This window comes from Panthera leo, chromosome B2, assembly GCF_018350215.1.
Source record: "Panthera leo isolate Ple1 chromosome B2, P.leo_Ple1_pat1.1, whole genome shotgun sequence".
NCBI lineage: Eukaryota > Metazoa > Chordata > Mammalia > Carnivora > Felidae > Panthera > Panthera leo.
Window position 1 is genome coordinate 149,861,743 of NC_056683.1, and position 12,328 is coordinate 149,874,070.

Here is a 12,328-nt window from a genome sequence, read left to right on the forward strand (position 1 = left end):
CATATGCTTGTGTGCTTGTGTGTATATAGGTAGCTGTGTGTATTGTGTGTGCATATATGTGTATATGTGTATGTGTGCATGTGCATGTGGGTGTGTATTGTGTGTGTGCATATCTGTGTGTGCATGTGGGTGTGTATTGTGTGTATGCGTGTGCATGTGGGTGTATATTGTGTGTGTATATCTATGTGTGCGTGTGCATGTGGGTGTGTATTGTGTGTTTGCATATCTGTGTGTGCGTGTGCATGTGGGTATGTATTGTGTGTGCATATCTGTGTGTGTGTGCATGTGGGTGTGTATTGTGTGTTTGCATATCTGTGTGCATGTGCATGTAGGTGTGTTGTGTGTGTGCATATCTGTGTGTGCGTGTGCATGTGGGTGTGTATTGTGTGTCTGCATACCTGCGTGTGGGTGTGTATTGGGTGTGTATTGTGTGTGTATCTGTGTGTGCACGTGCACCTGTTTATCTGTGCATATATGTACATGTACCCGTGTATGCATGTGTATGTGTACAGATGTGTGTGCGTGTGTGCATCTGTGTGCATAGATGGTGAGTAAAAACCTCTGGGCCACCAGACAAGAGGAGAGATCAATCGTGCATTGTTCTAAAAGGAACTTGACAGCAAGGGAGTTGTCTGTGTGTGCGTGTGCAGGTGCCTCTGTGCGTGCACGTGTGTGTACACATGACTCTCTCCTGCATCCAGTCTTCAGGCGGGGTCCTTGTTCGTGCTACGTGCCGTGTCGAAGCTGCACTTCCTTCCCACAGGCAGGCCACCTGAAGTAGCCGTTGCAGAAAGCGGTGTCCTAGGACTTTTTCGTCACATCTGTGCGTCTCTCTTGCAGAAACCCTACGCCAGTCACGTTCGCCTTCACTCTTTTATGGCGTTCTAACAGGTCTGAGGTTAGAAATGTCCTTCCTTGCGGACTAAGGTAGACACGACGGGAAGCAGCACCATTGCTCGCACGTTCCAGCCGCGATCAGAAGCACAAGACTCTTTGGAATGTTGCGTGAAGAACGGTCTTCCCTGTGCTCCACCAACACGCGTGTTCCCGCAGCGCTGGTTCACCAGCAGAGCCGGGAGCGTCAGCGCAGCGCCGGGCCGGGCCCGGGAGGGTGGCACTCAGACTCCGTAAAGGGGACGTGGTGACGGTTGCGCCGTGGTCTCTTTTGATGCCCTGATGCTCGCGGTTATCAGTTACCCGGCGGATGGTTGTGACCTGTCGTCTCCTGTATAAATGTTGCACAGGCTCCGAATACTTCGATATATTCTTGCAACAGCTTGCAGCGCATGTAGGTTTTTTCCTGTATGGCTTGGCAACCCCAAGCATGTACTCGAGGTTTTCCTATTATAATTTGTTTCTGTCTTTCTGCATTTGAAACGATAACACTTATGTAAAAGGGAAACTCTGTTCCTTCCCCCTCCCGCTCCAGAGCGCTGCGGTCACGGAGTGGTGCCGGAGGACGTACGGCACCCCTGCCCTCGCCGACCGGCAGTGGCTCGGTGGACGGGGCGCCTCGCTCGCCCTTCTGGTCTTGCATCACCGCACACCCACCGACGTTAAGGAGGCACAGAACGTTCTATTTATGCGAAGAGCGTGGTGGTGCCGAGTCCTCCATTTTCCTCGGAGTCTGGCCTTTGAAATTATGGGTGGATAAAATATTACAACCTTTGAAATCCCGCGTCTGCCTTCCCTGGATGCCAGCAAAAATAAAAGTCTCTCATAGGGCCATCATTTCTGAGGCCACCGCCCAAGGAGAGTGTGCCTCCTTTGTCTGGTGGCCTTTGCTCATCCGGCTCCCCTGCCCTGAGGCCAACCTCACCCGGGGCCGGGCCTGTGCCGGGCACGGGCACACAGCCGTGAGGGCGTCTGGACCTCAGAGAGCACACGGTATCAGGCTGAAAGTCAAAACCACTCGGTAGCCATTCCAGACCGAGTCACCGGCCGGAAAAACATGCAGCCTCGCCCCGCATCTTGCTGGGCTGAACACTTGGGTTTCTGCAAAGGGGGCGTTCGATGTATCCCGAGTGTGTACACGTTAACAAGTGACCTTGCGGCCGCGGCGGAGAGTGTCAGCGATGCGGGGTCACCTGTAGTGCTCTGTGGCGTGTGGAACCCAGAAGCGCTTGCTGGGGAGGTGGGTCTCGTGTGAAATGTTCCGACCACGATGGAGGAAGTAACACGCTGAAGGGAGCACAGGGGAGGCGTGACTGATTTTGAGCGAAATCCCTGGCATTTTGCATATTTCAGTAGCATTGATCTGGTGGGTGCTGTCCAGACCCTGCTCAGTCGTGAAGACCATCACTCAGAAGATCTAGGAAAGGGACACCAGGCCGGCAGTGGGAGACAGACGGCACGTTCCTTTAGTAGGTGGTCACGGACTTAACTTCGGGGGACATCTGATGCCGACTCTGCCGTTCCGGGCCTCAGAGTCCCGTTTCCTGTGCCAGGAAAACTTGGAATTTAGTCTCCGACAGACGTGAGCACTGCCTGTCCGAGGACGTCCGATCAGCGCTAAGCGCAGAGTCTTTGAAGGAGGTGCATCCAGGCCAGGAACGAGGGCCACACGTTGTTTGGAAGACGTATGCTCTTTTTGCACGTTCCACGATAGTTCAAGCATTAGAAATGATTTGCGATTCCGTCGGGACCTTGGTGGAGACTGTGCAAGCTGGAACTCCTGTCACTTTTCCTTTTAGACGGTCAAACCACAGGTTATGCTAAAAACACGAGGACACAGGTCCAGCAAAGCGGTGATTTGTCCTCAGCTAAAACACAGGCTGCACTAAAACCACATGTTGCCGAGTGCCGGCTGGCCGGGCCAAAGCGTAGATCAACACACGAGCACCGGCCTGGAGGGAAGACCATCTTCTGCAGCGCGCATGCCCGTGACACACGGCGCGGCCGGCGGCCCGGGGTCCGCAGAAGCCGGGGACGGGGATGTTCAGCAGCAGAGTCTGTATTCAGCAGGCCGATGCCGCTGGGGCTGTGGCTGCGGCCCTGAGCCCCGCAGCGGGTGCCCAGAGGGCACGCAGTCAGGGCCAGCAGGTTTTGCTACCAGACCATGAGAAGTCACCATCTAAAGCTGTTGGCCAGGGGACACGTTTGAACAAGCGGCTCTCGGAGTCCAGAGGCCCTTTCAGATCGAGACAGCCTGTTATTTAAATCTGGAAACACTTGGGGCGCCTGGGTGGCTCAGTCGGTTAAGCGTCCGACTTCGGCTCAGGTCATGATCTCGCGGTCCATGAGTTCGAGCCCCGCGTCCGGCTCTGTGCTGACCGCTCAGGGCCTGGAGCCTGTTTCAGATTCTGTGTCTCCCTCTCTCTCTGCCCCTCCCCTGTTCATGCTCTGTCTCTCTCTGTCTCAAAAATAAATAAACGTTAAAAAAAAATTAAAAAAAAAAAATCTGGAAACGCTTTAGAAACACGGGGAAAGCCTGTCTTTTCAAGCTCTAAAACTCAGATGAGCTACGTCGCACGGCGGCCCAAAGAAGGGAACGTGAACTTGTGGTGGCGTGTCGGAGGACGAGAGGCCCGTGGGTGACGCACGTGGGTGCTTGGCCACGCATGCAGTGCTGCGGTGTCCAAGGGGCTCGCGCCCCGGAGCCCATCCCGGGAGGCCTGGGGCCCGCAGCGGGAGGCGCTGCCCGCTGGGCCCCCGTGTCGCACGCAGGCCGGTGCGGGCTGGGGGGGTGGCGGAGGGGACGGCAGCCTCGCTCACGAGCCGCCACGTCCCTCGTGCACACCCACGTGCCCGTGATTGGTCTGAGGGTGTCCGTGTCCGGATGGAGACGAGACGCACTCGGTGTTTTTAGCTGCTTCCCTTCTCACCGACTTACCGGGTCGCAGGAGACGGCTTCCTGAGGAGCAGTAGGAACTCAGGTGCTTTTTATCAGGTTCTGCCGCAGTGTCGCTAATGCCAACACCTGAAAGTCTGGGACAGAGCGGAGGGCGGGCTGAGGGTATTTGGCTTTTCATCTGTCGTGCTGTCAGGTTTTCCTCTTGGAGCTGGAGGGGGCAGGACCTTAGTATCGCTTTGAGACCCCGGGGCAGTGTGACACACGTGAGGGCCGTTGTGCAGGTTCCGCCGAGGCGGTCTTCAGGTGGGGCGGGTGTCCCGGGCCGGCGCGGTGTCCGAGGGCCCCCATGGGCGGCCTGGACCCGCAGAGAGCCCGCCTGCAGCCGGCCACGGCCGGAGCTTCTTTGTTTCCCAGGAGGCAACACCTGCCTTTTAGTAGGACAGGCAGAGCGGCTTCTCTGAGCCTCAGCTCCCTCGCTCATCGAGTGCAGAGAAAACCTGCTCCCGTCACCTTCCCACTGGGGGCGCTGCGGCCCCGCGCCCCCACGTGGCCCGGTGGCTCACGCGCTCGTGGGTCCCGGTGGTGTAACTGGTGCGTGTGCTGTGCTCTCCCCGCAGACGTGTCCAGGTGTGTGGCCGAGAGGAAGTACACCCAGGAGCAGGCCCGGAAGGAGCTGCAGCAGGTGTTTATTCCGGAATGCAACGACGACGGCACCTACAGCCAGGTGAGGCCCTTGGCCCTGTCCGGTCCCCGCAGCGTCTGCTCCCAGCTGCGGGGTGGGGAGGGGGTGTCCCTGGGGTCCCCGTGCACAGCTGGGAAGGGAGTTCCCGGCGGGGCTGACTGTCACAGCTGGCGGTGGTACCGGTGAGCTCACTCACTCACGCCCGTCCCGGCGCAAGTGCTCACGTCGGGGCCGTGCCGCCGGCCGCTGTCCCTGGGCGCTGGCCTGGCCCAGCCCTTCCGGGAGGCGAGTGGGCCCCACTGACCCCGAGCCTTCCGTGGGAAGTTTACCACTCCTGGGGCAGGTGCGGGAAGGCGCAGGCCGCCGGTGACCCTGGTGCGGGGCAGTTTGTGACTTTCCTCCCACCTTGTTGGTCAGAGTCAGTCAGGAAAATAACCCAGTTCTCTGTCTTATGTGTGGCCGAGTCTTTGCTGTCAACACCACTGTTCCCCATTAAGGCAAAAATTCCTGAAATGCGGTGCTAACGAACACAGAGAGGAGCAGTCTGCTGTCCGACAATGACATGAACGCTGTGCTTTTATATCACTGGGCCTCCGAGGGCCTGGCAGGGGGCTGGAGTGGGGGAGAAGCGGGCAGAGGCACCGACAGCAGGGGATGCCCTCTGTGGCGTGTGTCTGTGTGGATGGAGGAGTGGGGGTGGGGGGGAGAGGAGCTGGGGCTGGGAGGGATGCTGTGGAGACCCGGGGGGCAGGTGGGGTGGTGGGGAGACCCCGGGGCTTGGAGGTGGGCAGGATGCTGTGGAGACCCGGGGGGCAGGTGGGGTGGTGGGGAGACCCCGGGGCTCGGAGGTGGGCAGGATGCTGGGGAGACCCGGGGGGTAGGTGGGGTGGTGGGGAGACCCCGGGGCTCGGAGGTGGGCAGGATGCTGGGGAGACCTGGGGGGCAGGTGGGGTGGTGGGGAGACCCCGGGGCTCGGAGGTGGGCAGGATGCTGGGGAGACCCGGGGGGGGCAGGTGGGGTGCTGGGGAGACCCCGGGGCTCGGAGGTGGGCAGGATGCTGGGGAGACCTGGGGGGCAGGTGGGGTGCTGGGGAGACCCCGGGGCTAGGAGGTGGGCAGGATGCTGGGGAGACCCCAGGGGGGCAGGTGGGGTGCTGTGGATTCCCGGGTGGGGGGCAGGGGTGCAGGGGAGGTGGGCAGGATGCTGGGGAGACCCGGGGTGCAGGTGGGGTGCTGGGGAGACCCCAGGGGGCAGGTGGGGTGCTGGGGAGACCCTGGGGGCAGGCAGGATGCTGGGGAGACCTCGGGGGCGGGATGGACGCCGTCCCTCCCTCATCGCGGTCTGGGCGCAGTGGGGAGACACCGAGCCTGTCTCGGGATTGCTGGGGCCCGTCTCAGGCGGCGAGCCGGCGTGCGCGGCAGAAGCGCCTGGGTCGCGTACAAACCCCTGGGTCCCGGGGCCGCCCGTCTGTCGCTGTGTCCAGATGCAGCCAGGTAAGAGGCACGTGGCCTCCTAGCGGGGCCGCCTCGAGCACGGCAGCGAGCTGACCCCGTCCCGCCGTCCCGCAGGTGCAGTGTCACAGCTACACGGGATACTGCTGGTGCGTCACGCCCAACGGGAGGCCCGTCAGTGGCACGGCCGTGGCCCACAAGACGCCCCGGTGCCCCGGTAGGTGCCCTCGCGCGCCGCGTCCTGACCCTCCACGCCTGTGTGCTCGCGGTTCGGAAGAAATGCAGTGTAGGTGGTGGTGAGGGCTAGCGGGCGCTGGGCTCGTGTCGCCGACAGAGCCTAAAACAGGATGAAAACGGTTTCAAGAGGCTTTCCCAGCCGAAGCCCTGGTCTGAAGGTTGGTAGGTTCTTCGACTCAGGGTTCTTAGTCTTTTAGGAACAACCACAAGGGCTGTAGTCAGCAGTGCAAATCCCCACGTGTTTTCTTTGGCAAAAAAGAAAAAGGAAAGTTCTGGTTTTATGTGTATACGTTTGCAAAGAGAAAGAGGACCATTCTTCACAGGTCCGTCCCCAGATGGTTTATTTGTGTTGCTTTATTGCTCATAAGAGAGCTAACGCACCGAAGGTAATCTTACCGGCAGGAGAGTAACTTACGGAATGGTCCGTTTTCCATTAATATTTTACCGAAAATGATATAAATGATTCACGTCATTTTTATTTGAGAATGTTTTTCAGCTTGAGTTGTGATTTAAAAAGAATTTTTTTTAATGTTTATTTATTTTTGAGAGAGACAGAGTGCAAGCAGGGGAGGGACAGAGAGACAGGGAGACACAGAATCCGAAGCGGGCTCCAGGCTCCGAGCCGTCAGCACAGAGCCCGACGCGGGGCTCGAACTGTGAGACCATAAGTCTGAGGCTTAACCGACTGAGCCACCCAGTCGCCCCTTGAGTTGTGATTAATTGGCCGAGGGGACCTATCGGCGCATCTGTGAAGGGGCCTCATGACCTTTGCATCACGGTCCCTACATTAGACTGTCGTAGCACGTAGCCGCGGGGATAATAAAGGACAGAGCCTAGTCCTGATTTTTCATGGGAAATATTGAAACGTTTGCGTTCAGGATTTACTTCTAGACTCCTTTTTTTATTTAAAGGTCAGGCATCTTCTAATTAGGAATTCTGCTCATGATTCAGACGCTTACACCAGCAGCCAAGGCACAGGCCAGAACTCATAACCGCTGCAGCCTGATGACGTCTGTGATTAACAGCGACGCGAAACCTAATATTTCCAGTGACTGGTCATTGCTTAAAAGCCACGGGGTGTGCATAACGCGAAATTAAAATATATTTACTTCAAATAACTATTTTGTTATCCAAGAGCTAAAAGTTGCTGACAAATATTTTTAGCGAGCTAACATTTGCACCTAATAATTCTTGTGCAGACTCGTGGAGTAAGGGGGGGAATGAACACACACTGTCGGCCTCCGTGTGTGTCCCTCGCTCTGGGACGTACTTTCACAGACTTACTTCACCTCTGGCGTGTGGCACCAGCTTGCACTGAGCCTTATTGTACAAAGGAGAAAGCCAGGGGATACCCGTTCTCTGTGATTTTAGTGGTACCGTTTGAAAAATTAAGCTGCGTCTGAAAGATCTTTATTGGGAAGGTCTTTATGTACAAAATCGGCTGAATTTCTTACGTTCTCCAAACAGTCCTTTGTTTTTGGAATCAAACCACTGTACTGGGCAGTTTTTTCCAAGCAGGCATCGGTAATTATAATTTGACTCTATAGATACGCTCCGTTTTCTCAGTGCCCGTGTGGGTTTTCTGGTCCACGGATGGATGATGGACAACAGTCTGCTCAGAAGTCCGGTAGCTGTTGTGTGGGAACCGCAGGAAAAGCCCCGTGTTTCAGGGCAGAGTAGGGGTGAGGACGGGGCCGGCTGCCCTCTCAGACCCTCTCTCTGCAGGTGAGCGTCCCTTTCCACTTCCCCGGGGTTGGGGCTGTGACCTCAGGGGGCCTGGCCAGTGGCCAATGAGGCCAGTGGCCTCACGCCTGCTGCTGCCGCTGGCGTGTTGAGTAACTTCCAGGCAGCTGCGGAAAAGGCCCGTCAGCCCCCCGCCGTAGCCGTGCTCTTATTCTGCACGAACGTGAACGTGGAGAGCAGGTGTTGTGCTCAGAGGCTCCGCAGGTCGTGGGGATTGTTGAGAAAGTCAGACCAGGGAGCTTCCGGATGCGGGAGCCGATGCCCGCACGCGCGATGCCTGGTCACGCTCAGTCTCACACACACACACACACACACACACACACACACACACACACACGTGAACAGTTTATGACGGACTCTTGCACAGCGTGGCTTAACTTCTTCCCAGATGCTGACACAGCCTCCCAGGTCGTGCGGCACGGCAGGGCGATAGGGCGGCGCTCTGCACGGGGCCGGGACACTAAGACGCACCACGGAGGGCCGAGCTTTCATCTGCACACAGCCAGGGACTCCCTCTCCGCGTGTATCCCCCTCTCTTCACTGGTCTCGTAGCTGGTGTGCCTCATGGCTAGGGTCCCTTAGCCACGGCTGTGAACGATGGCCGTGACTCCCGCCCGGTTTACTAAAACTGGGTTAGCCTCAGTGTTCAACAATTATCTTTCACCCTGGAGTTCACACCAGGCTTATCCTGTAAGTTCATGCTATAAAAATGTAAACACTGGGAGAAGAGATTTAAAACGTAGCCATAAAGAGTGACCGTCACTTAGAATGTGCACGTGTGTGTGTTTGTCGTGAACACGCGCAACCACGGAGGCAGGCTGCAGCGGAGGGAGGCAGACATCCGCGTGTTGGCGAGGTTTCAGCGGCACACGAGAGCCCCTGCCCCCGATCCTCCTCCTCCTACCTTCTCCCAGGAGGACTTTCGAAAGAAACATATTCCATAAACATGTATTTTTAAGCCATTAGTACAGAATACCCAGGCTCCTGTTAATGGATAAGAAAAATGAGACGACTCTAGCCAAAAGTGGTCCAAAGCCTTAAGCAGGCAGCACGTTATAAAGGAGGGAAGCTGATGGCCAGCGAACGGGAGACGGGGTTGAGACTCACGCAGCAGGGAAACGCACGTGAACATTACAGTCGGGTCCCCACACACCACCCCGTTAGCCGCCAAGAAAAAGCGATCCGTGACGTGCCGGCGAGGCCGTGGAACCACAGAACCTCCCACGGCTGCCGGAGCCACCGGTGCAGAACCCACGTGCCCTTCCCGTGCGGGTAGCAGGACGCAGAACGGCTACGGAGAAAAGCACTCACGTCTGCGGCAGGACAGAGACTGGCACCAGGACGTCCACAGCAGCATTTGCTGTAACCACCAAATCCAGGCAGTGGCTGGATGTCCGTGGTTCCTGTCGTGGTTCGCTCGGTTCGTGCCGACATGGGGCTCCAGTGTGGTCCCGAGCGGATGCACCGAAACACAGGACACACGGGTCCATTTAAAATGCAACACCAGACAAAACTCACCCCTGGCACTTCGAGAAGCCTCTTCGGGTGGGAAGCCGCAGAGGCAGACGAGGAAGGGGTGATCACACCGCCAGGACGGCGACTACAGGTGCAGAGAGGGGTGTTGGCTGGAAAGGGGGTTGGACGTGGGGACTCTCTCTCCTGCCCCGGAAGCTGTTTCTCTGCGTCTTTGACAACAGTCCATCATGCTCTGCCGGTGTGTTTATGTTCTTTCAGGCACGAGTGCAGGATTTCACGGATTTAAAAAGGTGTGGAAAGTTACAAGTGCGTTAAACTCCTCGTGAGGTCACACATCTCCCTGAGGATCTTCCCGGGGGGAAAGGGCGGGGGTTTAGATGCCTCAGGAGCCCTGTGAGGACGGCCGCACCGAGGCGGGAAGGGAGGCTGGGACAGGTGTGGATGAGGATTTGGGGACGAATGGCCTCAGCGTCTGCCCTCCACATTGTTCTGGGACAGCGGGGGGTGGCAGGCCTGGTGGCCGCCACTCGTGGGGTCCCGCCGTGTGTTGGGCGTCACAGCAGCCTGGGTGGGAGGTGGGTTACCTTCTATTTTACAGGTGAGGACTGTTCCCAAGGCCTCCGTGCTTTAAGGGACAGAGCTAGGACTTAAATCTATGTCTTTCTGCCTCCATAGCCCACATTTTCGGCCACGTGCAATAATGTAAGTCCATGGGCCTTGAACGCCTTGCTGAGAATGTAAGTCCCTGTTTGAAATCCACGGCCACGTGGAGGTTCTGTCGAAGGTTCTCGGAGGGCAGGAGGCTACTTGCGGCCCCCCAACCACATTAACACCTCGGTGTTACTTCTGCAGACCTGCCGTCTATAACCAGCTCTGGTCAAGGATGGTCCCTTGGGGTGAGGACCCCGCTCAGATTGTCACAGCTAGTGGGTGGTCTGCTTGGTGTTTCCAGCCACGGCCGTCGGGTGAGTGGCGCTCGGGCTGTGAGAGGCAGAGGCTTCAGGGGATGCGGTGGACCCGGCCCTTCTGCCCAGTTGACACCCCGTCCTGATGACTGGATTATTGAACCTGGCGAACCCCTAACGCAGTACTAAGATTCCGCTTTAGTAAATCGTAGCGTGCGTGACCCGTAACCTAGGGCTCAAGGGGCTCATCCAGCCGTACCTTTCTCCCGAGGAATCCGTTCGTTGTTATCGCTGACTAATTTATCTGTTGTTGAGGATTTGCCAGGCAAGGTGCGTGTGGCGTTGAGGTGTCTGCAGACACGTGGTCTCGGGCCAGGAGCTGCAGGCACACGGCAGGGGTGGACAGGTGAGGGAGAGATTGTTCTGGGAAAGTCTGGCCTAAAAAGGGAGCGGAATGGTCTTGTTCCTACCGTTTATCCTAGATGGTTCCTGCTTCTTGCTTTCCTCTTCGCTGATCTTGCGCCTGAGGCAGGCCTGGAGGATGGTGGGAGGTCTCTCCCTTTGTGCGGAGAGCGTGAATGTCCGTGGCAGGCAGCATATGGCCTTGAGAAGTATTGAGGACCAAAAAGCTGCTCTTTGAGCTGCATCCAGGTGCACTCCAGGCCTTGCTTGCCGGAAGGCGGGTGTTCCTTACTCATGGCTTGGGGATTTATAGCTCGCCTTGGCCTGTTGATCGAGACCCCTGGGTCTGCAGACGGCTTTCTGCACAGGGTCTTTCCCTGCACAGGGACGCTCCGGAGGTGAAGGAAATGACAGGGAACGCGTTGAGCGTGACCCCCGTCGTCTGTGCTGGTGAGTGGCCAGGTCAACGTGTCTCCATCTGAACACAGCTGGTTTGTATTTATTCTGTAAGGATGTGTTCTCCTCCTCCTCCTAACGATTTGAAGAGTAACGTTGCTGGGGGCTGGGTAGGAGTCAGACACAAAGGACTTTTCTCCCAGGGAGGATTTTTGTAGCTCGCCTATTCGCTATTATTTGGAAATAGCTTCAGGGTCTTTAATCTCACGTCCCTTCCGTAACTGTGCCCCGTGGCCAAGGGCTTATTCCTGGCAAGAGTACCAAGCGGTTTGAGACCCTGTAAGCTGAACCTGTGTGCACGATTTCTTCATATTTCAGTACCCCCAGAATCTTCGTATGTAGCTCAGCTTGAGTTATGTGTTTGAAGTCAGCTGCAGAGTTGGGGATACAGGGGCGCGGAGGGGAGACGTCCCGCGACCGTGACTGAGGCCCTCCTGGGATCCGCCCGCCCCACCCCGTCTTGCACCAGGGTGGCTTATGGGGAGAGGTCTCGAGTGCAGGACGGAGATCCTGTTCAACCTGACGTCGCCACACCCCGTGTTCCAGCACCTTCTTGTGGCGCGGGACAGAAAGCCACCTCTCCGGCCCTGATTATTTCCTGGCAAGTTTTGTGACCAGTGTCATCTCTCCCTCCGTGTCAATTATTGGAGCCTTTGCTTTTCCCCGGACGGGAAGGAGTAAGTTCACGGTCCTTTCCTGGGGCCGACGGCACTCACACATTCCGATTACTTACCTGGGCAGCTTACACGTTTGGGTTTGCGAAGGCCCAGGCGTGAATGCCAGAGGACGTGGGGTTCCGTGGAGCCCCTCAATGTGTCTGCGTGATACACGGTAGGCGGGTCTGCGGTCCTCCCGTTTGTCCACAACGCCTGCCGTTCTGGCCTCTGCCTGGCGTGGAGGAAATTCACATTTCTGTGACTGTGCTAATCGTTTCTGAAAATTTGCACTATGTTCATAGAAGCTAATTGTTCGTTTTTCACTAATGAATTTCCCTGGCACTAAGTTCAGGACCCTGCGCAGCTGAGGAATTTGAAGGAAATATCCAGCACAACCGAGTTTCCAAATATTGAAGTCAACAGCTACAGCTGGCTTCTAACGTCTCTGAAGCATTTCTTCACGAAAAGGACGGAAATGCAAGTCCAAAGCTGCTTTGTGTGAATTGGAAAGGTCACCGATCAGAAGG

The 12,328-nt window shown here is 57.1% G+C and overlaps 1 protein-coding gene across 4 annotated transcripts in view; it reads left to right on the forward strand.

Annotated features, from left to right (window-relative positions):
* The window catches only part of SMOC2 (SPARC related modular calcium binding 2), a 162,962-nt gene that overhangs the window by 50,413 nt on the left and 100,221 nt on the right, over positions 1-12,328 (forward strand). For all 4 annotated transcript variants that reach the window (XM_042940314.1, XM_042940315.1, XM_042940316.1 and 1 more), the window contains exons 3-4: positions 4,411-4,517; positions 6,044-6,143. In XM_042940314.1, the coding sequence (XP_042796248.1) occupies positions 4,411-4,517; positions 6,044-6,143 (207 nt within the window). The remainder of the gene's footprint in view (positions 1-4,410; positions 4,518-6,043; positions 6,144-12,328) is intronic.